This window comes from Marmota monax, unplaced genomic scaffold, assembly GCF_021218885.2.
Source record: "Marmota monax isolate L192 unplaced genomic scaffold, Marmota_monax_Labrador192_F-V1.1 WCK01_AAM20220418_F8-fsc00012, whole genome shotgun sequence".
Lineage (NCBI taxonomy): Eukaryota > Metazoa > Chordata > Mammalia > Rodentia > Sciuridae > Marmota > Marmota monax.
The window spans coordinates 33680339-33704412 of record NW_026695227.1 but is presented as its reverse complement, the minus strand read 5'-3'; the positions used below and the strand labels follow the sequence as shown (position 1 = coordinate 33704412).

At 47.6% G+C, this 24074-nt stretch overlaps 2 protein-coding genes across 4 annotated transcripts; both read right to left on the bottom strand.

The window, feature by feature from the left end:
• Positions 1-2938: 2938 nt before the first annotated feature.
• Soat2 (sterol O-acyltransferase 2) lies at positions 2939-14148 on the bottom strand. Of its 3 annotated transcripts, XM_046435648.2 has the most exons (15): positions 13318-14144; positions 12791-12846; positions 11777-11913; positions 11417-11476; positions 10989-11096; positions 8636-8912; positions 8129-8198; positions 7489-7573; positions 6986-7031; positions 6674-6803; positions 5211-5308; positions 4765-4863; positions 4110-4245; positions 3531-3676; positions 2939-3399 (listed from the first exon to the last, which is right to left on the bottom strand). In XM_046435648.2, the coding sequence occupies exons 1-15, from the start codon at positions 13391-13393 to the stop codon at positions 3349-3351; spliced, it is 1575 nt and encodes a 524-aa protein (XP_046291604.1). In that variant the 5' UTR covers positions 13394-14144; the 3' UTR covers positions 2939-3348. The 3 variants fall into 3 exon arrangements, with proteins under 3 accessions (XP_046291604.1, XP_046291605.1, XP_046291606.1); XM_046435649.2 differs by lacking the exon at positions 10989-11096 and having other exon boundaries at positions 13318-14148; XM_046435650.2 differs by lacking the exon at positions 12791-12846 and having other exon boundaries at positions 13318-14147.
• Positions 14149-14545: 397 nt separating this feature from the next.
• Positions 14546-19379, bottom strand: Igfbp6 (insulin like growth factor binding protein 6). Its single transcript, XM_046435647.2, has 4 exons — positions 18829-19379; positions 15747-15883; positions 15494-15613; positions 14546-14880 (listed from the first exon to the last, which is right to left on the bottom strand). Exons 1-4 carry the CDS (start codon positions 19154-19156, stop codon positions 14758-14760), a joined length of 708 nt encoding a protein of 235 aa, XP_046291603.1. The 5' UTR covers positions 19157-19379; the 3' UTR covers positions 14546-14757.
• Between the last annotated feature and the right edge of the window lie 4695 nt (positions 19380-24074).

The following is a 24074-nucleotide window of genomic DNA, read 5'->3' as shown; positions in this document are numbered from 1 at the left end:
CCATCAATAGATGAATGGATAAAGAAAGTGTGGTATATAACAGGGAACTTTTAAAGCCAGGTAGTGAGTTTTCAAAATGTAAACACTTTGACAAGCAATCCTTGGCTAGCTCTGATCTCGTTTTCCAATAGGTTGGACTGCATGTAATTTGTGTCATTCTATCCATCCTTTGTAGGTGAGAATGTTCCGTATATCATGCTGGATGTGGTGGCACATGCCTCTAATTACAGCAACTCAAGGGGGCTGAGGCAGGAAGATGGCATGTGGGGACCAACTCAGCAATTTATCAAGACCCTGTCTCAAATAAAACAGCAACAACAAAAAAAAACAAAACAAAAGGCTGGGAATGTAGCCCAGTGGTAGAGCAGCCCTGGGCTTGATTCCCAGTACTGAAAAAAAAAAAAAAATCCATATATCATGCCTTTAAGGACTGGACTTTTGGCTGTTTACTAATGAAAACTTTAGATAAGTGGTTATTATTTAGAGTTTATAACCTTATTGCTAGCACCTGCTACAATAATTATATTTTGCTAAAGATCTCAAGACTTGGCCTGGATCCCTAAAGGACTAGTGTCCTTAGGTTGATTCCATTTCCTAGCTTGTTTACAAAAAGTAACTTTAATTCAAAAGAAATTAAAATATCAAAAAAGGTGGGGGGAAGCATTGTTAATACTAAAATAGATTTCAAAGCTAAGTAGCTTATAAAGGTAAAGCTCACCTTTAATAATGGCAAAGAGGTCCTTTGGTCAAAAGGACATAACAATGCTAAATGTTCATGCATCTTAAACAGTGCTTCAAAAATATGTGAAGCTGTACCCGGCTGTAATTCCAGTGACTCAGGAGTCTGAGACAGGAGGATGGCAAGTTCAAGGCCAGCGTCAGCAACTTAGCAAGGCCTTAAGCAACATAGACACTGTCTCAAAATTAAAAATAAAAAGGGGCTGTAGCTCGGTGGCAGAGCACTTGCCTAACATGTGTGAGGCACTGGATTTGATCCATCCCTTTCTCAAAATAAATAAATTTTTAAAAGGCTAGGGAAGTGGCCAGTGGTTAAGCGCCCCTTGGTTCAATCCCTTGTACCAAAATAAGTAAATAAATAAATTAATTAATAATTATGATGCAAAAGAAAATAGATATAATTTTCTGTTTATGAGATTGGCCAATATTAAAAAGTAAAAAAAAAAAAAAAACAGTATCAGCAGTGGAATGAGGAAATGGGTAACATCATATAACTGTAAGTTCATATAAGGTCTCTAGAGGGCAGTTTGGTAATGTGAGCAACTTTTTAATTTAGCTTGCTCAATGTTCCAGTAATTCTGCTGCTAGAAAATTCCCTTAAGAAAAAATATAAGGAGCCAGGCATAATGGTACAAGCCTGTAATCCCAGAGGCTTGGGAGGCTCAGACAGGAGAATCATGAGTTCAAAGCCAGCCTCCAGAAACTTTGTGAAGTCCTGAGCAATTCAGTGAGAACTTGTCTCTCTGTTTTTAAAAAGGGCTGATTCAGAACTCCTGGGTTCAATCCATAGTACCACACACACACACCAAAAAAAATGTACAGTGAGGTATGTATATGTGAGAATTGTTTCTAAGAACAAATATTGTAAATAATTGAAACATGTAATTAATTATAGAAGATAATACAATATATTATCATGGAGTCATTAGAAAAGATGAAATATATCTATTTTTAAATTTTTTTGGTGGGGGGGTACCAGGGATTGAACTCAGGGGCACTCGACCACTAAGCCACTTCCCCAGCCCTATTTTGTATTTTATTTAGACAGGGTTTCACTGAATTGCTTAGTGCCTCACCATTGCTGAGGCTGGCTTTGAACTCGTGATCCTCCTGCCTCAGCCTCCTGAGCCACTGGGATTATTATTTTTTTTCAAGTTGTAGATAGACACAATACCTGTATTTTATTTATTTTTATGTGGTGCTGAGGATCAAACCCAGTGCCTCACACATGTGCTTTGACCACTGAGCTACAACTCCAGCCCCTGCTGGGACCATTTTTTAATTTTATTTGTTTATTTTTTTAGATCTATATTTGACATGAAAAGTTGTCATACACACTGTTGAAATGTGAAAAACAAAAACAAAAACAGTGTTCCATCTCTCTTAGGGACTCTGCTTTTCGGTTCTTGCTCACTCGTCCTGGGGTTAATGTTCCCTCCCTTCCACACCCAGAAGTCCCTAGAACCAGGATAGCAGGATAGGTGGAGAATCCCTGTGGAGAAGATAGACCACAGAGTCTTGTTTCTGGAATTTTTTTTTCTTTGTGTGTGGCTGAGGATTAAACCCAGAGGCATTTTATCACTAAGCTACACCCCCAGCCCTTTTTATTTTTTATTTTGAGACAGGGTCTCGCTAAGTTGCTTAGGGCCTTGCTAAATTGCTAAGCTGGCCTGGAACCTGCCATCCTTCTGCCTCAGCCTTCATAGTCATTGGGATCACAGGCGTGCACCACCATGCCTGGCTTGGTTTCTCGAGCATATTTGCATGCAAATGTTTTGAACTTCTGTCCCCATACAATCAGCCCATTCCCTAATTTGATTTCCATTTTATAGTTGTGAAAACAGGCTCTTCAAATTAAAAGACTTGTCTCGTGTCTATCAGAAGGTTCCTCTCCTGGTCTGCTAAAGGAAAGGAGGCCGGCTGTATGCACTCTCAAGAGTGTGCCAGATGTTGCCAGGAGTGGAAGAATTAATGGGATATGGACACATGCACTGGAGAAGGAGCAGAAGTGGCAGAGGGGTTGAGTCAGGGTTTGTGGGGGTTGGGGGTGTTGACATAGAGGAGGTAAGCCAGAGTGTCACCTCAGATTCTCAGTCTCTCCTGCAACAAGGTCTTTCTTCTGCAAACACAACACTTCAATAGTGCCTGGCACAAAAAGTGAAAATTCAACAAATGATGAATGAATAAATAAACACATGAATGGATAAAAAGGCAGACAAAAAATTTATTGTTGTTTTGAGAAGTATATAAAATCAAAAACCAAACCGTTCTCAAATCTTGGTGGCCCCTGTTACTCTGAGTCCCTCCACATGCACCAAATCTGTAAGGTTCCCTCAAGTCTCCCTAAGTCTATCAAGCCATCAGTTATGAGGGGAACTTGTGCCCAATTCATGGAAATGGGTATTGAAGAGTCTCCCCCTAGGCAGAATCTGTGCTCAGCTGCCTGCAGGGCCACAGACCCAAGTCCTTGCAACTCCTTGGTGAGACCCTACATGCAAGTCCCCTGACTCAGAGCCTGGTATGAGGGTGTAGAGAGGAGCCCCAGTCTCAGACTTTGCAGCTAGAGAAGTGCTTGATGGTGTCATCTGGGTGGAGCAAGAGTCCTGACCTCTATGCATGGCAGGACCAAGATCGAGGTGTCAGCAGCCCCCAGAAGGTTGTCTGTACCAGAAAAGGATAGATTGTGAATGAAGTCATTTCTGGTGACCCCTTGAGAACCACAGGCCCTGGCCCCTGACTTTGGGTGTTGAATTGAGAACCACTGTGGCTGGGTGAGGGTTGTGTTCTCTTACCTGGGGCAGGGGACAGTGCCATCGTGCATACCATTCCTGGCAGTACAGGCTGACTTGGATGCCCTGGCCCAGAAAGAGTAAGGTCCACATCAACACATTCCACGCGGGGCCCGTGTGCCTGTCATTCATTGTGAAGTTCAGTAGCCCTGGTGTAGGAGAAAAAGTTGTCACTCCAGATCCCTGTGCATTGTCTCCCTGGCTTCCCCCCCATCCCAGGGTACTGGGAAGTGGTGGGGCAGGAAGGCCTCATTGGGGAAGACCTTGAACCCAGCTTCAGAAATTCTTGGAGATCTCAAGTGACTCATGTGAAACCAGGATTCCTCAGCTTCCACCTCAATATCCTGGATCTCACACTGAACCTTCCAACCACATCCCAGTTTTTTCCCCTTGTCTCCATCTATGTCCCCTGTTCAAATACTCTCCAACCAGAAAACTTCTCCCACATCCCTCAAGACACCCCTGTGGCCTCCCTTCCTGTTCCCAAGTCCCTTCCCAACCCACCCGCAAACCCAGCAGCTTCTGGGATCCCCAGAAGCAGGAGGAAGACCTCCTCTCCAGTGGCACAGAGGCCAAGCTCACCCCCAATGACAAGGAAGAGCATCAGCATGACAGGGTAGAAGAATCCCAGGACAAAGCAGAAGATGTACTCATGCACCACTGCAGAAACCAGGAACACGCCCAGCATGGCTGCCCCTCGGCCCCGGCCACCAAGGAGCTGGCAGAGCAAGAAGGGGAGTGGGGAGTGAGTCTCCCTGCACCCCTCCACTAAGAGCCTCCTTTTAAGGAAGCCAGGAGGGAATGTGGAGTGATGGAAAGAATATGGGATCTGGGGTCCAAAGGGATTAATGTCAGTCTTGTTCAACAGCATTGAATTAGCTTATTGGGCCTTGGCAGCAATTTTAAAAAGGGGTATAATAGTCCTTATTTTTCAGGATTAACTGTGCTAATGAAATGCATGTGAAAACTTTTGGTAACTGAAAATTGCTCTACGCATGTTCCTTCAAAGGCTAAGAAGGAAAGAAATATCTTGTGGAGAGGGTGAAATTAGGAGTAAAGAAGGAAGGAAGTTAGGTTGTAAGGAAGACTTTCTGCCTATTGGGTTGGGTAAAATGGAGAAAGGTTGTCTCCAGGGCCCTCAGGTTTGATAAGGAGCTGATGGTGCAGCGGGACGGTGGGGGAGGGTGCTCTGGAGAGCCTCTCCTATAGGACCTGAAGGGGTCTGCAGGGCCCGTACCCACAGCCCATCCTGATACACGTAGCTGTACAGCCAGTCATGGACCACCACGTTCCAAGTGCGGTAGTAGTTGGAGAAGGATGTTGAGTTCCACCAGTCCTGGGGAGGGAGTGGAGTTCGGTGGGGAAAGGAGATAAGCATCCCAGGCCCCAGCTCCTTCCCACTGCCCCCTCTGCCTGTACTCTCTCCCCTGTCACCCCAGCTCCCTCCTGCCCTCTTTCCTACCCCACCATCTTAAGAAGATTCCATGGTACCATCCCCACAAAATCAACCAGCCCTGGCTGGTCAGATAGTGGAGAGGACACATCATTCTTACACCTAAAAACTCCATTGCTTATGTGGGAGCTTAATAGCACAGCTAGGTGACACCCAATCGCCATCATCACCCCAACCCTCCCTAACTCTTCCTGCCTCCAGTTTTCAGGTAGCTCATGTCCAGGACCCACCCTGTAGAACATCCTGTCTCCAAACCGCAGCATCTCTGCAAAAGCATTGAGCCAGCAGTGCAGGAAGGCGAAGAAGATGAGCAGCAACATGAAGATGCCTGGCAGTGGGGACAAGGGCTGCTGTCCAACAAGCCTGGACCTCCAGGCCGCCCTGCCCAGCAACCAGGGCCCAACTCTTACCAAGCATTCATTAACTTCACATATTCATGCATTTGTTAATTCACCCATTTTTTCATGAATATGTTCTTGACATCTACTCCATGCCAGATGTTGGGAATACAAAAATGATTTGCAGGTCTGGGGATACAGCTCAGTTGGTAGAGTGCTTGCCTCGCATCCACAAGGCCCTGGGTTCAATCCCCAGCACCACCACCAAAAAAAAAAAAAAAAAGATTCTCAAAGCCCTGGTCTTTGGGAGTTCTCAGAGTAGTTGGAGAGACACAAACAAAGAGACAGACATGTCCAACCATGTATCAAGGTCAAATGTAATGGCAACTAAGTATGGTGGCCATGGATGTGCTTGGAAGTGCAGAGCAAGGGGTGGGTCACCATAATTGATGGCTGAAAAAGAATAGGCTTAGCAGGGTGACGTGAGATGTCTGTAGTCCCAGCTATTTGGGAGACCGAGGCAGGAGGATCACTTGAGCCAAGAATCCAAGACCAACCTGGGTAACATAGTGAGACATCAAAAAATAAAAAATAAATAAAATAAAATAAAGGAAGACTAGGATCACATGGGAAGGGGCCTTGAGTGCCAGGCTAAAGGTTTATTTGTTTGTTTATTTATTTTATGGTACTGGGGATTAAAACCAGGAACGTGCTACCACTGAGCTATATCCTTAGTCCTTTCTATTTTTTTTTATTTTAAGAAAAGGTCTTGCCAAGTTGCTAAGTTGTAATCCTCCTGCCTCAGCCTCCTGAGTAGCTGGGATTACAGCGTGGTGGGCCACCAAGCTGAACAGACCAATGGTTTAAATCTCATGCCAACAATGGGAATCAGGTTTTTTGTCTTGTTTTGTTTTGACAAGAAAGTCTGAAACAGGGGCTGGGGTTGTGGCTCAAGGTACAGCGCTCATCTAGCACATGTGAGGCACTGTGTTTGATCCTCAGTACCACATAAAAATAAATAAAATAAAGGTATTGTGTCCAACTACAACTAAAAAAAAAGAAAAGAAAAAAAAAAGAAAGTCTAAAACAGGGCTTATTTAGTGCAAGAATAGTGATATTTTTGAAGCAAGGGAGAGTATATGCAGAAGTTCACCAGGGCATCCATCAGTCCACAGATAGGAGAGGAAAGATTGCGGGGGTAGGGAGACACTTGAGGAGACTGAATGGAGCCAATGGCAATGAGCATGGACAGGCAGGAGAGATGTGAGAGCATCTGGCGAAAGCAAAGAGCGAGGCCTTCCCTGCTAAGCCTTCTCCAGGGCCCAGCCTTCTCCTGCCCACCCTGGATGACTTACCTGGCAGAGTGGCATGCATGATAGAGAGCAGCAGGGCCCGCGTGCTGAAGGGCTCCCGGCTCATGTTGGCAAAGATAGGAACACAGAGGCGGCCCAGGATGAAGCAGGCATAGAGCACACAGCCCAGGGCCTACAGAGAGAGTGGGGACATACACTATGAGGGGGTGCTGGCAGCTGGCTCTTTGCCTTGGAATTGAACCTCTGGCCCAGCCTCTCCTCTCTCTTCCCTTGGTACCACCCTCTCCCTCCTCCCTAGGTCTCCCCCAGCCACCATGAATCACAGTTGGCCACCCTTCTCTACCATCTTCTGACCTGGGCAAAGTTCTTGGCCACGTAATTCCACCTGACGCTGGGTGTCCTGTAGCAGCAAAAAGAATAATATGCTTCTTGTCCTTTTGTGTCATTTCTTGCTCAGGCCTGTGGCCCTCTCTCTGCAGCTCCCTCAGTCGCTCAGGCCTGGGTGGATTATCCGGGGGTATAGGGGTCTAGAACATTTTAGACTTTTCATAACAATGACATCAAGTGAAGTTATAGCTTGGGTCTCAACTAAGGTGACTAAACATTGGGAGTTTTCTGGGATGTGTAGAATTTTCAGTATGAAAATCAGAACGGAACTGGGAAAACCAGGACAGTTAATCATCCTAGTGTCAATGATAGGTTGCACAAGGAAAAGGGCTAGTCTACCTCCCATTTATTTCCCATCTTTATTATGGGATGCCTCCTGAGCAAGTGGCCAGTGCCCGGGGTGAGAGATGAGTTAAAGGTCAAGGTGCCTGATAGGCCTGGGCACTTGGGGAGGGGTTGCAGGGTCTTACCTGGGGTAAGTCTCCCGGTAGATGAGTGTGGGGCAGAAAAGGAAGTAGAGGTAGCTGGAGAAACTGGGGGCCCAGATGCCCTCACCTGGGGAGGAATGAGAAGGATCAGGAGGGGGAAGGCAGAGAACAGAGGTGAATGGGCTGCTGGGGAAGGGGATGGGATTGGAGAATAGAGAGACACATAGCACAGGGTAGATGGGTGAGAGGCTGGATATGGGGTCCAGATTCAGGCAGGGAGGAGTAGTTAGGGGGTCAGGAGCTGAATTTGCTATTTCATACCCCCTTTTTTGCTTCCATTCCAGGCACCCCATTTTCTAGCACAGGACCTGCTGTGGCCAGAGCTGCATTTGGCAGCTACAAGTTCCCAGTCTCCTTCCCCTTCTATACTGACTTTCTCATAGAAAGTTCTCAACGCCAGGTCTAAACTCCAGAAATCTTGGGTAACAAAGTGTGGTCTCTCAGAGGTGGGGCCTGAGAACTCTAATGACTAAGGCCTTAGAGCCCAGCTGGAGGCCAGAGCTGTGTCTGCTGGCCAAGAGCAGCTAGGGATCGCAGAGTTTTATGAGCATCCTGTAACTGCTGGCTTCCTTCAACCAGCCAAGAAGGCCAAGTTCATGACAAGGTCAGAGAAAGGCCTCACGTCCTCTAGCACGAAGGGTCCCAGGCACAGCCTCTCTCAGGAAGGAGTAACTTTTCATCAGGAGCCTGACCTGGGGTGGAGTAAAAGGGAGGTCAAGTTGCCTTGTGGTTCTGAGCAAATCACTTAACCTCTCTGCTCTCATTTACCACCGAGGCAGACCCCACCCTAGCCTCTCCTGTCCCACTTTACCCCTTCCTCCCAGAAGCCTTCCGTGTTGGACTATCAGATAAAAAGAAAAATATGTCCTCTAAACAGATCAGTCTGCCTCTGTGGTTTGCCCCTTGCCCCTTTAGTTTACTTTTGTTCGGAGCCTGCGGATTCCACAAATCCTCCTAGCTGACTATGCCCCTATTAACTAGCTCTGCGTCCTCTAGCACCATCAAACGCCTCCTTCACATGGGCCACGCCCCTCTTCCAGGCTCACCCTCTGCAGAAATGGCCCTGCTTTTGGCTTGTACCCCTTCCCCCTGCACGCTGGGCTTGCACAGCAGCGGGGCTTGTCCTCACCTGCTCAAAGACTAGGATGCAACGCGAGGCTGGCGGGAGCTCATGCTTCACTGCCACGTGGATTGGGAGCACACAGAGCACCGCAGCGTGGGCAGCCAGCAGCACACAGCCCAGGACCGCCCTCAGCATCCAGGCGCCCCCTGCCCTGGGCCTGGCCCACAGCCGCAGGGCCTGGTAGGGCGCCAGCAGAGTGGCCAGGAACATGGGGACCCACGTCACCAGCGCCAGGGGCAGCTGTCCGAAGCTGAAGATCAGCAGATCAAACTCCAGCACCAGCCTTGGGGGAAGGAGAGACTGTAGACAAAAGTGTAGCCCATCCTGATCCCCGTGCTCTTGAGTCAGAGCTCTTGGAGGATAAGCTTTTGTTGTTGTTTGTTGGTTGGTGCTGGGGATTGAACCCAGGCCTTAAACATACTAGGCGAGTGCCCTACACTGAGCTACATCCCCAGCCCTTTTTACTTTTTAAAAATTTTTTTTTAATTTTAATATTTATTTTTTAGTTATCGGCGGACACAACATCTTTGTTTGTATGTGGTGCTGAGGATCGAACCCGGGCCGCACGCATGCCAGGCGAGCTTGCTACCGCTTGAGCCACATCCCCAGCCCTACTTTTTTAAATTTTGAAACAGAATCTCACTAAATTTCCCGGGCTGACCTTGAACTTGTGATTGCCCTGGCTCAGTCTCCCTCTTGGCTGGGATTACAGGTGTGTGCCACCACAGCAACAGAGGTGTCTTGGGAAGGCTGTGCATGCCCCATCAGGGAAGGTGGTCAAGATGTCTCTGCTGCCTGGCAAATCTAGCCAGGGCATTGCCTCAGGAGACCCAGCCATGGAATGGATTTGATTCTAAATGATTCTTGGAGGCCTTTGTGAATTTTGTGGTGTTCAGTATTCTGTATATCCCAAATGTTATAGTATGAGGTATTTAGAATTCAACTTTGATTTTCAATAGTTTTGTTTCTTTAGAGTGTCTGCAGTTGTAGACCCATGCTAAAAGAATGTAAGTTGTTCAGTGTGTTGCTTCCCTAGGTTAACAGAACATGGTTTATGAGCTGGGATGTGGCTCAGTAGAGCCCTTACCCAGCATGAAGGAGGTCCTGGGTTCCATCCTCAGCATGGGAGATGAGGGAAGGGATATGGTTTATAAAGGTGAAAAATGAGAAACAATCTAAATATCTGTTAATAAAGGACTAAATGAACAAAATCTGGTACCTCCATACTCTGAAGTCGTTAAAAATCAGTGGATTGACATGGAAAAATCCCTAAGAAAGTTGTTCAGTGTAAAAACAAATTGCAAAATAATAGATATAAAACAAGAGTTTATAAAAACTCCCACAACAGGCCTGAGGCTATGGCTCAGCAGTAGCACACTTGCTTGGCATGTGTGAGGCACTGGGTTCGATTCTCAGCACCGCATATAAATAAATAAAATAAAGGTCTGTCAACAACTAAAACTAACTAAATAAATAATAAAACAAACTCCCACAACATACATCTCTTTGAAGTGTGTGTATGTGTGTGTGTGTGCACGCGCATGCATGAAAAATGCTCAAGAAGGACTATCACTTTACAATAAAAAGTGTATTTGAAGTTTGTTTGTGTGTATTTGTGGCACAGGGATCTAACTCAGGGCATGCTAGGTGAGCATAATTGGTCCTCTTTCTTTTACTGCTTCCTAAGCCCAAGTTAAGGTGAGGTCAGGGGGAAGGTGGAGGTCTTGAAAATACAGACCCCAGGAATATGCAGCACTCTGAGGCTCATCATCAGAATAGGGAGGGGATGCTCTGTGGAAAAAACAACTAAGACATTGCACACGTCTGTCTTCCCCACAAGATCAGCAATGGCTCATGGGAGCCAGTAGGTACTCCATGATGATGAAGGTTACTTGAACAGACCTACTTGGAAAGGAGTGTTTGAGGGTATATGTATAAACACACACCTACATCTGCCTCCAGGCAAGATTACTATTGAGAAGCTGCATGCAGTGGCCACACCTGTAATTCCAGTAGCTCAGAAGGCTGAGGTAGCAGGATCATGAGTTCAAAGCCAGGGCTGGGGATGTGGCTCAGTGGTTAAGTGCCCCTGAGTTCAATCCCTGATACCCCCCAAAAAACAGAAAGAAAAAAAAAGTGGGGGCATGGTATCACCAGAATGTCTGGCCTTGGGAAGAGAGACCAAGGGCCATCCAAGGCCAGGGAGGGCAGGAGTACAAAAGTGTTTTATGTGAGAAATTGGCTGGTGAATGTCCTCAATCAAAGCATATGCCCTTTGGGGTCAGGGGCACATGGAGTACTGGGAGATAGAGGGTCTGATCTGATTGACATGCCTATCCCAGGCAGGAGGGGGGCCTACCTGCCCTTATCAATGAAGTCGATGGCCAGGGTGCTAATGATGAAGACACACAGGCCGGCAATAAACATGTGGTAGATGGTACGGAAATGCTGCACCTCCATCAGCTCACTGGAGAGACAGGGACCTAAGGTCAGTGTGGGACAGCCCTCGGGGTCATATGGACTAGATCAAGTACTGTACACAGAAGGACATGGGGGCTACTGATCCAGAACTTCCAGCTAAGTTCTGAGATATGGCTGAGACTTCTCGTCCAGGTCTCCTTTCTTCTACAAGCATATCCAGGCCAAACAGTGGGGGAACTGAGCCTTAGAAACCCTCTCCGATTCTCCCCACAAACCACCTAGAGCCTAGGAATAAGAATCAAGGTATCCTTGATCCCCAGTTGAAGCTCTTTCTTTTCCTCCTATTCTTATTTCCCCCCGACTTACTCAAGCAAGGATTTGCGGACAACGAAAACTTTCCGTCTTCCAAAGGATGGCTTCTGGGTCCTGAATTAAAACAGTTGGTTAGGGTCAGGCTCCAAAGGAAGAAGGCAGTGGGCAGAGGACAGCTTCATGCAGAAGGTCAGTACGTGTGAGCCCAGGGTAGTATCAGGTGAAAATCAGGATCAGGGCAGAGCAAGGCAGAGAAGGTGGAGGTTAGTATCAGGGAGTCAGGGCAATGGGGGGAGAAGTGGGGAGCCTGAGGTCAAGGCCATGCTAAAGCTGGCAAAAGGTACAAGTTTGTGGCTCAGGGTCCTTCTGAGCACCCTGCAGTCATTCCCCAGTTTTCTGGATCCTCAGACTCACTTGCTTAAGGGAGCTGGGTGAGGGGAGGGCAGAGGTCTGTCTTGTGGCGGGTGGGATTGTATGGCCTCCCATATGGCCCGATCCAGCAGCTCCACCAGCTTTTCCTGTGCTTGCTCCAACAATTGCATCTTTACTGCCTACAGGACAAAAGTCCACTGTTCCTCCAGCCAGCCGGATTTCTTTCCACTTACCAGACATTTACCTAGCTTCTCTCTATGCCAAGTGATAGGGGTAGAAAGATGACAAGCCATGCCCAGAGATTCCCCAGCCATTTGCCTCCTGGCTTCCTGTGACATCAGTGAGAATCAAGAATGACCACAGAGCAGGGCGGGGTAGCACACTCCTGTAATCCCAGTGGCTCAGGAGGCTGAGGCAGGATGATCACGAGTTCAAAGCCAGCCTCAATAATGGTGAGGCACTAAGCAACTCAATGAGACCTTGTCTCTAAATAAAATACAAAATAGGCCTGGGGTTGTGGCTCAGTGACTGAGTGCCCCTGAGTTCAATCCCTGGTATCCCCCTTTCCCCCAAAAAAGGGAATGACCAGAGGAGCAATGCTCCTCCCACTTCCTGGGTCTGAATTTCTACCAGGTCATTTCTGATCCTTATTTGCTTACCTCTGACCTCTAACCTCACTAATACTCTATATGCTGACTTTTGTCCCATCCTGGAGAACGTATTTCAAAGTCTGCCATCTTAACCCTTAATTCCAACCTAATGTTTGTTGTTTGAAGTACTGGGGATTAAACACAGGGGCACTCTACCACTAAGCCCTTTTAAGTTTTTGAGACAGAGTCTCACTAAGTTGCCCAGCTGGCCTCAAACTTGTAATCCTCCTGCCTCAGCCTCCCAAGTCACTGGGACTACAGGTATGAGTCACTGTGCTGGGCTCTAATCTGAACTTTGTACTTGAGAACAAATCATCTTTATCACCAAGCCAGTCCTCACCCTTCCTTGCCTCCTGCCACCCCAAGGACCTGTCCATCTTGACCCCAGGTCTCTGAGGTCCCTCACCTCCATATGTCGGGTCCATTGCACCAAGTCTGGGGCTCTGTGCGTCTCAGTGTTTCCTAGGAGGAGGGGGTCAAAGGGAACACTCAAGGGGGAGGAGTTAGGGTTCTGTAGACCCAGGGGTATTCTTTGTACAGGAAACACCTCTGTAGCTTAGCAGCCTCCCCTCTGCCCAATCAGTCACTATCTAGTATCTCTGGTGGGGCAACTAGAAGAGGAAGTTATTTTTGTAGATGAAGAGGCCATTGGCAAGAGGGATATGATGACATTATTGGAAACAGGGGCCCCAGGGAATACGAAGCTATTCCATTATCCTCTCTGGTTAAAGGGTCAGAAAGACATGAGAAGGCCACCTTTCTGAATGCCCCTTTTCTCCTCCACATCTAGGCTGAGCCGTGTGGGACAGACACCAGCATCTGCCTTCCCTTCCTCCCAGGACAAGGGGAAGGGTTGAAGTTAGCCGGTAGGAGGCCCCGCACAACAGTGCATCCCCACCCCTGAGCTTTGTGCCCTCCCTGAGGGTGGCTCACCTTCTCCAGAGGGTCGCTCCTCCGGTTCCCCTCCCAGCCCTTCTCTCCTCCGCAAATGAGTCCCCATTGGTTCCATATGCCAGTCTGAGTGGGCAGCAAGTGGCTGTGGCCTGTGCTCCCTCCTTTCCTTCACAGCCCGCCTGCCGAGCTCTTGTCCCACTCAGCTCAGCTGGCAGCTCCAGAGGCTAAAGTCCTTTCAGGTGGAGGGAACCTCCAGGACACAATAGGTTATCTCAAGACAGGGCTTCTCAGGGCCAGTTCTGCCCTGCTGGCTGTCACCGAGAGGGCCTCATCCCCCCAACACCACCACCCAGTCACTCAGCTCCAAACCTGCTATCCCTCCCACGGGAGTGTTGGCTCTGTATGAGGCTGGAAGGGGGACTTTGCCTCTCTGAGGCTTATCACTTATCACAGTTTGCTTTCCAGTCATTCTCCCACAGGCTTGAAGGTCAGGGAGGAGTTAAAAACATCTTCCTGTAACAGTGCATTCAGCCTCCTGAGACCGTGAGATGAGGTGGGCAATAATATTCTGATGGGGGGGTGGTACGCATGACCACCTCTAGGAAATGTTGGGTGCTAGGGCCCCTGATTGTCAGCTCTGTCCTACACCTGCTTGGGTTAACAGGCAGAAGGGAAACCAAACAAGTTTTTACTTGACACTGAAGAACCAGATGTAAACTTCTCTCTATTATTTACTAGCCCTGTAATTCCAGGCAAATGACACAAAAAATTTAAGCTTCCTTTGAAAAATGGAGGCAAAAACTCCCTATCTCACGAGGTTATTGGAAGCCCAAAATAAGTAGTCCAAGTCAAAATCACACAGCTCAGTCCTGATCCATGGAAATGGGCTCAATAAATATTTTCCTTCCTCTTTTTGTAGTAACAAATGGGTGTTTTGAGAATTTTTCTTTGATGAGTTCCTGTTGGGGATTAACTATTAATCCTTCCCCTCCCCCATGTCCAAAGATCATTGTTGGAAATTAGGTCACGACCTCTGATGGAGGCCATGATTTCAGTGTCTCCCTTCTCTCTACCTCCCAGTGGAGAGCTGAAGGAGGCTTGACAGCGCCATGCGGTGCTACTTGCTGTGTCCTGCAAGTCCTCCCAAGTGCAGTGCGAGGAACTGAAGATAGTACATAGGGAAGGGGGACATGGTATGAGTGGGCTGCTGTGGGAGACAGGGCCTGGGGCTTTAGAACAGTGAGAGGTGGACACAGAGACACAGGCCTGAGACCCCCAACACAGCTTTATTAACCTCCCAGGCTGATACCAACAATTATTTCAACTAGATGTGAAACAGGACCCAGGAGTGAGGGTGACAATGACACAGGGCCTGAAGGTGTATGGTGGGACTCAAAGCCCCTGAGTTACTTATCACTTAATAACCCAAGATGACAGCCCCACGCTCCTGCCACTGGCCCTGCTGCTCCCCACCCTGCTTTAGCCACTCCCCCCTGTGTGACAGAGGGAGCTTCCATTGCCATCTGGAGACCCGGGTAGAGGCTGGCCCATCCGATCCACACACCAGCAGGGGCCTCGGCGCTGTCCCTGGGAGGAACGACACTGGGGAGAGAGGCACACAGATGAAGGGTGAGGCCTGAGGTGGGAAGGAACTCTTCAGCCTGAGTATTCAGAAATACCTCAGGTTCCTCAGGACAGTAGGGCCCTGGTTTCCCTTCCCCCTCTTCACCCACTAAGTTGTGCCCATTCTGCTAGGACAGAAAATAGTTTTCAAGTATGACTCCCAAACCAACAGCACCAATAGCACTAGGGTATGTATTAGATATATAAATTCTCAGACCCTACCCCAGACCTACTGAGTCCGGACTCTGCAGGTAGGGCTTAGCCATCTGTGTTCCCAAGCCTTCCAGATGATTCTGGGCCTCAAGTTTGAGAGCTACTGAGAGGCCACTCCTTGGGGACTTTAAGTCCTCTACCACAATGTATAGTTAGATATTCTTTTTTTTTCTTCAGTGCTGGGGATTAAATCCAGGACCTTGTGCATGCTGGGCAAGAGCTCTACCACTGAAGCACAATCCTCAGCCCTAATTATTCTTTATGTTTGTGTGGGTGCTAAAGTTGGAAATCCTGATAGGCAGGGACAGTGTCTTATTTAGGCAACTCTGTAAGTGCCCCTCCCCATTCCTTGTACTGGGGAGGAAAGGCCTCATCTTACCTGCCGCTTCCGATAGAAGCCTCGATGGTCACAATTTGGTACATAGAGGGTGTGAGACCCTCTGAAGACCTCAGTCTGGAGTTGCTGTAGCACTGAGTCCAGGTGTCTGCGGCAGGGGCCCTAGGGGAGGGAGAGCGGTGGCTCAGGGCCCCACAAGCCAGGATCCCCCAGACCAACACTGGAGACTTATCCAAGCTGCCAGAAGCAGTCTGAGATAGAAGTCTCCAGGGTTCCCCACCTCTCCTGCTCCTACCATCTCAGTTTCTTGGACACCCCCAGGATTGTGCCGAGCGGGAGTGGTGGAGGTCCCTGGATTCTTCTGGTGGTCTCTGCGGTTCACGTCCTGTGGATGAGTGGTGCCTCCTTGGGGTTTACTCTCCTTCGGATTCTCTATGGCCACAGAAAGAACAAAGAGGCAAAAGATCAGCTAGGTGCCATGCAGAGAAGAGTCCTGTCCACCCCTATCCACTGGAACGAAGGAACAGAGGGCCTTAAGGTGTAGGAGAAAAAACCATGGGAGGTTAGAAGCTGGTTCCTCTGCCTCATCCTAGCCAGTTTCTTTCTCTGAAAACAGTTATATTACTTTTCCTGACATTATATCCCCAAAGTAATTTTATTTATTTATGTATTTATTTATTTTGGGGCCGGTGATTAAACCTAGGAGTGCTCAACTACTGAGTCACATCCCCACCCGTTTTTATTTTTCATGTTTTTTTAAAGAGAGAGAGAGAGAGACAGAGAGACAGAGAGAAAGAGAGAATTTTAATATTTATTTTTTAGTTTTCGGCGGACACAACATCTTTGTTTGTATGGGGTGCTGAAGATCGAACCCGGGCCGCACGCATGCCAGGCGAGTGCTCTACCGCTTGAGCCACATCCCCAGCCCCTATTTTTCATTTTTTAAAAATATTTTTTAGTTGTAGATTGACACAATATCTTTTATTTGTTTATTTATTTATTTAACATGGAACTGGGAATCAAACCCAGGGCCTTACCCGTGTGAGGCAAGTGCTCTACCACTAAGCTACAACCCCAACCTTTTATTTTTCATTTTGAGACAGGGTATTGCTAAGTTGCTTAGGGCCTTGCTAAATTGCTGAGGCTGGCTTTGAACTTGTGATTTTTTTCTGTCTCAACTCAACCCCTAAAGTCAATGGGATTATAGGTGTATGCCACTGCACCTGGCTTCCCAGGGTAATTTTTTTTTTTTTTTTTTTTTTGTACCAGGGATTGAACTCAGGGGCACTTGACCACTGAGCCACAACCCCAGCCCTATTTTTTGTATTTTATTTAGAGACAGGGTTTCGGGCTTGGGATGTAGCTCAGCTGGTAGAGTGCTTGCCTTGCATTCACTAAGGCCCTGGTTCAATTCCCAGCACCACACACACAAAAAAGAATATGAATCTAGAGACAGGGTTTCACTGAGTTGCTTAGCACCTTGATCTTGCTAAGGCTAGCTTTTAACTTGCAATCCTCCTGCCTCAGCATCCCCAGCCACTGGAATTACAGGCATGTGCCACTGTGCCCGGCTCCCAGAGTAATTTTTAATTTTATTTTATTATTATTATTTTTTAATTTTTTAGGTGTAGATGGACACAACACAATGCTTTTATTTTTATGTGATGCTGAGGATCGAACCCGGGTCCCGCCCGTGCTATGCGAGAGGTCTACCGCTGAGCCACAATCCCAGCCCCCAGAGTAATTTTAAGGCTTATAAAGAAGAGGCATTTTGAAAAACAAACAAACACCAAAAAAAAAACAAAACAAATTTTTCACTACTGGTTTTTTTGAGGCTTTTAAGCTATAGGTGAAAAGACCTGGCTGTTCCAACAGAAGCCACAAGGGGGTGCACCAAGACAGGAAGATGGGGCAGGAAAGCAATGATGTAGGAGGGGATCAACAGGGACCCAAATGGAATGTATGTCCTGGCTGTGACCCTGCTGTGACTCAACCTACCCCGCCCAAGTTTGACATGTGATTTCTTTGGGGGCACTGCAGTGGATACCTCTCCCTTCTGTTCCCCTGTGGCTCAGTTCAGCTCAACCTTATTAGTCCCAGGAGCATGTGGATTCAGCCCTTAGCCATGATGTGAAGAAAGTTACAAAGGTACAAGGAATGAGGGGTTTCCAACCTGTGGGTTGCTCTTACTCTAGAAAAAGTTTCTGATGAGAGAGGTGCTCCTGTGGAGCGTCCAGGAATAGAAAAAGGTAAGAAATAATCCTAGATTAAGGCAGGGAAGGGAGAATGCACTGCTTGAAATTTGCCCCAGCTATAAATAAAATTAGATATTGGAAGGAATGCAGGGATGGTCTTTCCCTCTCCATGCCCAGGGACAAGCTCTCATCTGCTTTCACTACCAGCGACCCAATCCGACTCTAACCCTTCTTCCTCTGGTTACCCTATCTTTTTAAGACCCAGCATTTAGTACCTCAAACTGCCTTCTTTGACCCACTCTAATCGCCCCTTCCAGGAGGACCTCTGGAAGCCTGGACTCAGGCACTTGGGATTGAAAGAGACTCCAGTTTCATTTCTCATCCCTCCCATGAAATAAATCAGGAACTCAGATGCTCTGGGATGGGGGCACTTGCATTTCCTGCTTCCTCCCATCTCCCTGTTGCCCCCCATCTTTTGAGAGCTGACTCACTTTGGTCCCACCCACCCAATGACTCAGCCTCCTTTGCTCTTCCCTGGGGTAGGGCTGGGTGGAGAGCTCGAGTGGAGGGTTTCGAGCAAGTTTAAATCATAAGCATGGTTTGGCAAATTCCCTCTTTTCCCACCGCCTTCTTCCTCCCCAGGCTCTCCAGGGCCTACCCACTCTCCCGGTGTAGTCTGGTACAGCTCTGGTCATCTTCTCCTCTAGACCTCAAGTTCAGGTGCTTCCAACTCCGGCATTAGGAGGAAAGCAACTATTGCTCAATGTGCAGAATTTGGGTGTCTGGGGTTCCCTTCCCTCCTCCGAAAGGAAGGAAGCTGGGTCCTGTCTCCAGCTTGGGCATCCAGGGTTGAAGGAGCTGGGGCCCGTGGGACGGCTCTAAAACCCTCTATCCTCCTCCCCAGCCCTTTCCCTCAAGGGAGAATAAATAGAAGGAGCAAAAAAGGAAAGTTAAGAGTTCATTTTCCTACTATATTCCCAGATCCCCTAGCCACACCTCAGCCTTCTGTTCCCTGCACTTGCCCCTTACCCCCAGAGTGTGCCCCTTTCCTAAGGTCAGGGAGGAAGAAGCAGCACTGGCAAGGATCTACAGGCTCGCAGGGCTGTTCGCCGCATCTCTAGATCCGCGCGGGGAGAAGTGCGGGTCTCAGGTGGGCGGGGCAGGGGCGGAGCGCGGACTCACCAGCGGCTGCCCGGGCAGGGCTGCAGCGGCCCCGGCCCAGCAGCAACGCCCGCAAAGGCGCCTCCTCGTCCTTGTGCGGCTGGCACTGTAGTCCCGCGGCGCAGTTAGGAGTGTAGACCCCACACTGCTGCCCCTCTCTCCTGAGACAGCCCCCGGTTTCTTCACAGCCCTCCGCCGGCGGTCCCTCATCCTCTTGCACGCAGCCCCCAGGACATCCCGCCTGCATCCCCTGCCCGCAGCCTGGGCACTGCGCCAAGGCGCCTGTTGGGCGGGCAACAAGCAGTAGAGTTAGCAGCAGCAGCGGTGGCAGCAGCCTGTGGGGGGTCATCGTCAGGATTTTTGCCCCGTCCACTCCTTCCAGAGCAGTCGTAGAGCAGCTCTGCCCGTTGCCGCCCCTCTGCCTTAAGTAGCCGTCGGTCAGGGGCCGGCCCTTTAAGAGCCAGGTGAAGGGGGGTGGGGGAGAAGGCAGAGGCTTTCCCTAAACTGGGTGGGACTGGAGAGCCCCCCCCCACCACCACCTGGGTCCTCCCCACTCTTCTCTCCCCGCTCCCTTCCCAGTTTCTGTTTACTTCCCAAATTGCTCTGATTTTTCTTGCTTTGTTCCTGGGAATCTCGCCCGGAATTTGGGAGCTGTACAGCTGGCTGGAGGGACTGGAGGGTGGGGAGGAGTGGAAGAAGGGAAGGACTGGAGTGAGATGAGGGGCAAACCTGAAATCCAGTTTGTGTGTATGTGTAGGAGTATGAAAGGCACGTGGGGTCTCCTGTTTGGAGTGAGAAGATGGGGGGCTTAAAAAACGAACCGACAAGGGACGGGGGGGGGGGGGCGGGGGTGGAGTCATGAGAGGCATGGGGACAAATGCAAAGAAAGAAGATGGAGATGATGGATCATGGGGTGTTGGGAGAACCTACTACTGACGGAAGAGACCCAAAGAGAGGAGAGGAAAAGCAAAATTGGGGAAGGGGAAGAGTAAGTCTCCCTGAGTAGTGTCTATGGGTAGAATAGGTTTAGAGAGAGCAGGACTGGGGTAAGATGATAGAAGGGGTTCTGGGGAGCTAGGGATAAAATGGGGAAAAGGTGGAGAGGAATACACCTGGAGTAAGCTGCAGGAAACCCTAGCATTGTGGAGTAGACACGTTGAGTCTAGAAGGACTGAAAAGGGGCTGAGTGTTCAAAGTGAAAATTAGCCAAACACCTGGGAGTTAGGGAAAGGGGGTATTATCCAGTTGAAACTCTGGAGTGTGTGGGCAAATTTAGATGAACTCATATTCTGGATGTTCTTGGGGGACAGTGGACAGAGAGCATACCCCACCCCACCTCCCAACTCTTTAGGTTATCCTTCTTCATTTCTCTCCTTTCCCTAAACCTGTCCTCCTCCTCACAAGCATGCAATGGGGTTTCTAGATTTCTCAGGTTATGCTTTTGTGCCCAGGAGGCTTTGGAGAGGGTCTGAGTGTTTGCATCCAGACACTTGCCTGCCCTTTTCCGGCTGGTCTGTCTTAGCTGCTCCTGACCAGCCCTTCCTTCCCCAGGCAGTGCCTGGCCAACCCCTAGCACTCCAGCATCACAGGATAAAGGAAGAGGAAATGTTTCCTTCTGCAACCCATACCCGCCCAGCTCTGGGTTATGCAACAACCAACTCAATCTTTCCTAAAACAAGGACTTCAGGCAGTGACTAAGTTTAAATTCTGGGCCCCCAAGCAAGAGTTTCAGCAAGGACTTTCTGAACTTTGGGACAAATACAATATAAAAAGAGCCTCATTTGCAGCCCCGCCTTCCAGGGACACTCTGGGATCCTAGCATCTGCATTTGGGAAGTAGTGTTTTCCCGTTGCCCTGAGATACTCAGGGCAGATTGGACAGTCGGGGAAGAGAAGGGGTGGGTAACAGCTCTCCTCCACCTAGGGCTCTGTGACCTCCTACTCCCAAGCTCTGACCCCAGGGTGGGGAACTTGGCTCCTGGGCCTAAACTCTTATCAGTCTTTTGTTTCTTTTTTGGTGGTACTGGGGATTGAATCCAGGCCCCCATTCTTTTCTTTTTCTTGTGCCTGCTAGGCCAGTGCTCCACCACTGAAGTACATCCTCAGTCCTTGCCCCCGCCATACACACACACACACACACACACACACACATGCCTTTATTTTTATGTTGTGCTGAGGATGGAACCCAGTGCCTCACACATGCTAGGCAAGCGCTCTACCACTGAACTACAACCCCAGTCCCCCCCAGTCCCTTTTATTTTTTAAAATTTTTAAAAATATTTATTTTTTAGTTTTAGGTGGACACAATATCTTTATTTTATTTTTATGTGGTGCTGAGAATCGAACCCAGCGCCTCACGCATGCTAGGCGAGCACGTTACCACTTGAGCCACATCCCCAGCCCCCCTTTTTATTTTTTATTTTGAGACAAGTTCTCACTAAGTTGCTTAGGGCCTCACTAAATTGCTAAGGCTGGCCTTGAATTTGAGATCCTCCTGCCTTAGTCTCCAGAGTATCTGGGATTATAGCTGTGAGCCACTGAACCCAGCATGGTTTGCTTTGTTTTGCTTTTGTTCTGCATGTGTTTCTTTCTAGGGTCTTTCTCCTGGATTTCCGCTTGTTGCTCCTGAATGAGATGGAAAAATCTATAGGAAGTTGAACAGGGGGGAGAAATGGTTACTTGCAGGGTCCCAATGTGCCTTTTGGGATATTTGTACTTCTCACTGGTAGTTTATCTTGCCTAGCAATCCCGGCACCCTGCTAATTTCTAACATCCACCACTCCTTCCTCATCTGCCCTCCTGCCCATTCTCCCTGCTTTTGGTTCCCACTGCCCCCTTGGTCTCTCCCTACAGTCTAAGCAGGATTGCACAACCCAGAATAGCTCACGGCACTGCACTTCTCCTTTCCTCCATCCTTCCAGTATGAATATCCAGAGTTGTATGTCCAGCTATGCTGGGGGTCTCACAAGTCTCCTTGCAGACAGGGGCCAACAGAAGTCTTAACTTCCTCTGAATTCATCCATATTATTGTGTTGCTATTTTATATTTCTTATTTCTTATTACCTTTTTTTTTTTTTGCAGTAGTAGTAGTGTTCTGCTACTGTATTCCCAGCCCTCCATTTTTTTTTTTTTGGTACCAGGGATTGAACTCAGGGGCGCCAAACCACTGAACCACATCCCTGGCCCCCCCCCCTTTAAATTTTTTTTTAAATGATGATGTATCTTTATTTTATTAATTTATTTATATGTGATGTTGAGAATTGATCCCAGTGCCTCACACATGCTAGGCAAGGGCTGTACCACTGATCCACAACCTCCCCAGCCTTTTAAAATTTTTTTTATTTTGAGGCAAGTCTTCATCAAGTTGCCTCGGGCCTCACTAAATTGCTGAGGCTGGCCTTGAACTTGTAATTCTCCTGCCTCAACCTTGCAAGTCTTTGGGATTACAAGTGGTCACCATGTAATTATAGGTGATACCATAGTGTGTCACCATGCCAGGCTATTCAGTTTAGGTCATGGGCTAGGGCTGTACCTCAATGGTAGAGTGCTTGCCTTGCATGTGTGAGGCACTGGGTTCTATTCTCAGCACCACATAAAAATAAACAAATAGGACCCGGGGTTGTGGCTCAGTGGTAGAACACTTGCCTAACACATGCATGAGGCTCTGGGTTCATTCCCCAGCACTACATAAAAATAAACAAATAAAATAAAGGTATTGTGTACATCTACAACTAAAAAGATATTTTAAAAATAAGAGTATAGGTCAGTTGTTTTGTATGATATTTCTCAGTTTTATTTTGTCTGATGTTTGTTCTTTTTGTGGGTGTGGTGGGTGGGGGTGGTGGGGATAGAGCACAAGGCCTCTCACATGCTAAGTGGGTACTCTACACTGAACCAAATCCCAGCCCTAGACTACAATTTTGAAAGCCAAGGCCCTGTCTTATTTATTTCTAAATCTTCAGGGTATGAGATATATAGTTTTTGTTTCTTCAAAAGTCAGGCTAAATAATTACTCCCCCCCACTTTTTTTTTTTTTTTTTTTTTTTGGTGGTACTAGGGGTGCTCTACCACTGAGCTGCATTCCCTGCCCTTTTTATTTTTTAATTTTGAGACATGAGCTCACTAAGCACTAAGTTATCAAGGCTGGCTTCAGATTTGTGATCCTCCTGCCTTAGCCTCTTGAGTAGTTGGGATTTACCTCTCAACCCCCTCTCCTGGGACTGCCTTTGCTCTCACCAAAAAAGGCTAATATTTACTTGTGTCAATTCCAAAATCCTTCCAGAAGGATTTTGGATGCACTGGAAGCTGGGGGTCTAGAAAAAAAAAAGGTATGGGGGGATATTCTCAAATCACTTACAATCTAACTAGAAATTTAAGACACACACACACAAAATAAAAATAGCTAACTGTGGTGTGTCATGCCTGTAATCTCTGAAGAGACTGAGGCAAGAGGATCAGAAGTTTGAGGCCAATCTCAGCAACTTAGTGAGACCCTGTCTCATAACAAAACATAAAAAGGGCTGGGGATGTGGCTCAGTGGTAGAGTGTCCCTGGGTTCGATCCCCAGTAGAAAAAAGAAAAAAAGAATAATACAAACTAAAAAACTATTCTAAACTGAGGGGAATAAAGAGGTATAAGTAAATGTAATGTGGAATCCTGGATTGAATCCTGTGAAAGAAAAAAGACATTAATTGAAAAATTGGTGACATTTGAATAGGGTGTATAAATAATTGTACCAACATTAATATATTAGTTTCAATGATTGCACTATGGTTACATAAAATGTTGATATTCAAGAATATTAGGTGAAGGGCATATGGAACTCCATGTAATATTTTTGCAAGTGTAAAATCGTTTAAAATTAAAAAACATTTTAAATGAATTATAGACAAATTAAAACCTAAAACATACTTTTTTTTTTTTTTTGGTGCTGGGAATTAAATTCAGGGGCACTTTACCTCTGAGCTGCATCCCCAGCCCTTTTTGAGACAGTGTCTCTCTAAGTTGCTTAGGGCCTTGCTAAGTTGCTGAAGCTGGCTTCAAACTTGGAATCCTCCTGCCTCAGTCTCCCAAGTCACTGGGATTACAGGTGTGTGCCATTGCTACTGGCTACATTTTTTAAAACATAACACCAAAACATGATCCATAAGATAAAACTTGATAAGTCATACCATCTTTACAATTAAGAACTTCTGCTCTTTGAATGACACCGTTAACCAGCTACACTGTAGGTTAGCTTGAACAACTAAGTGAGACCCTGTCTCAAAA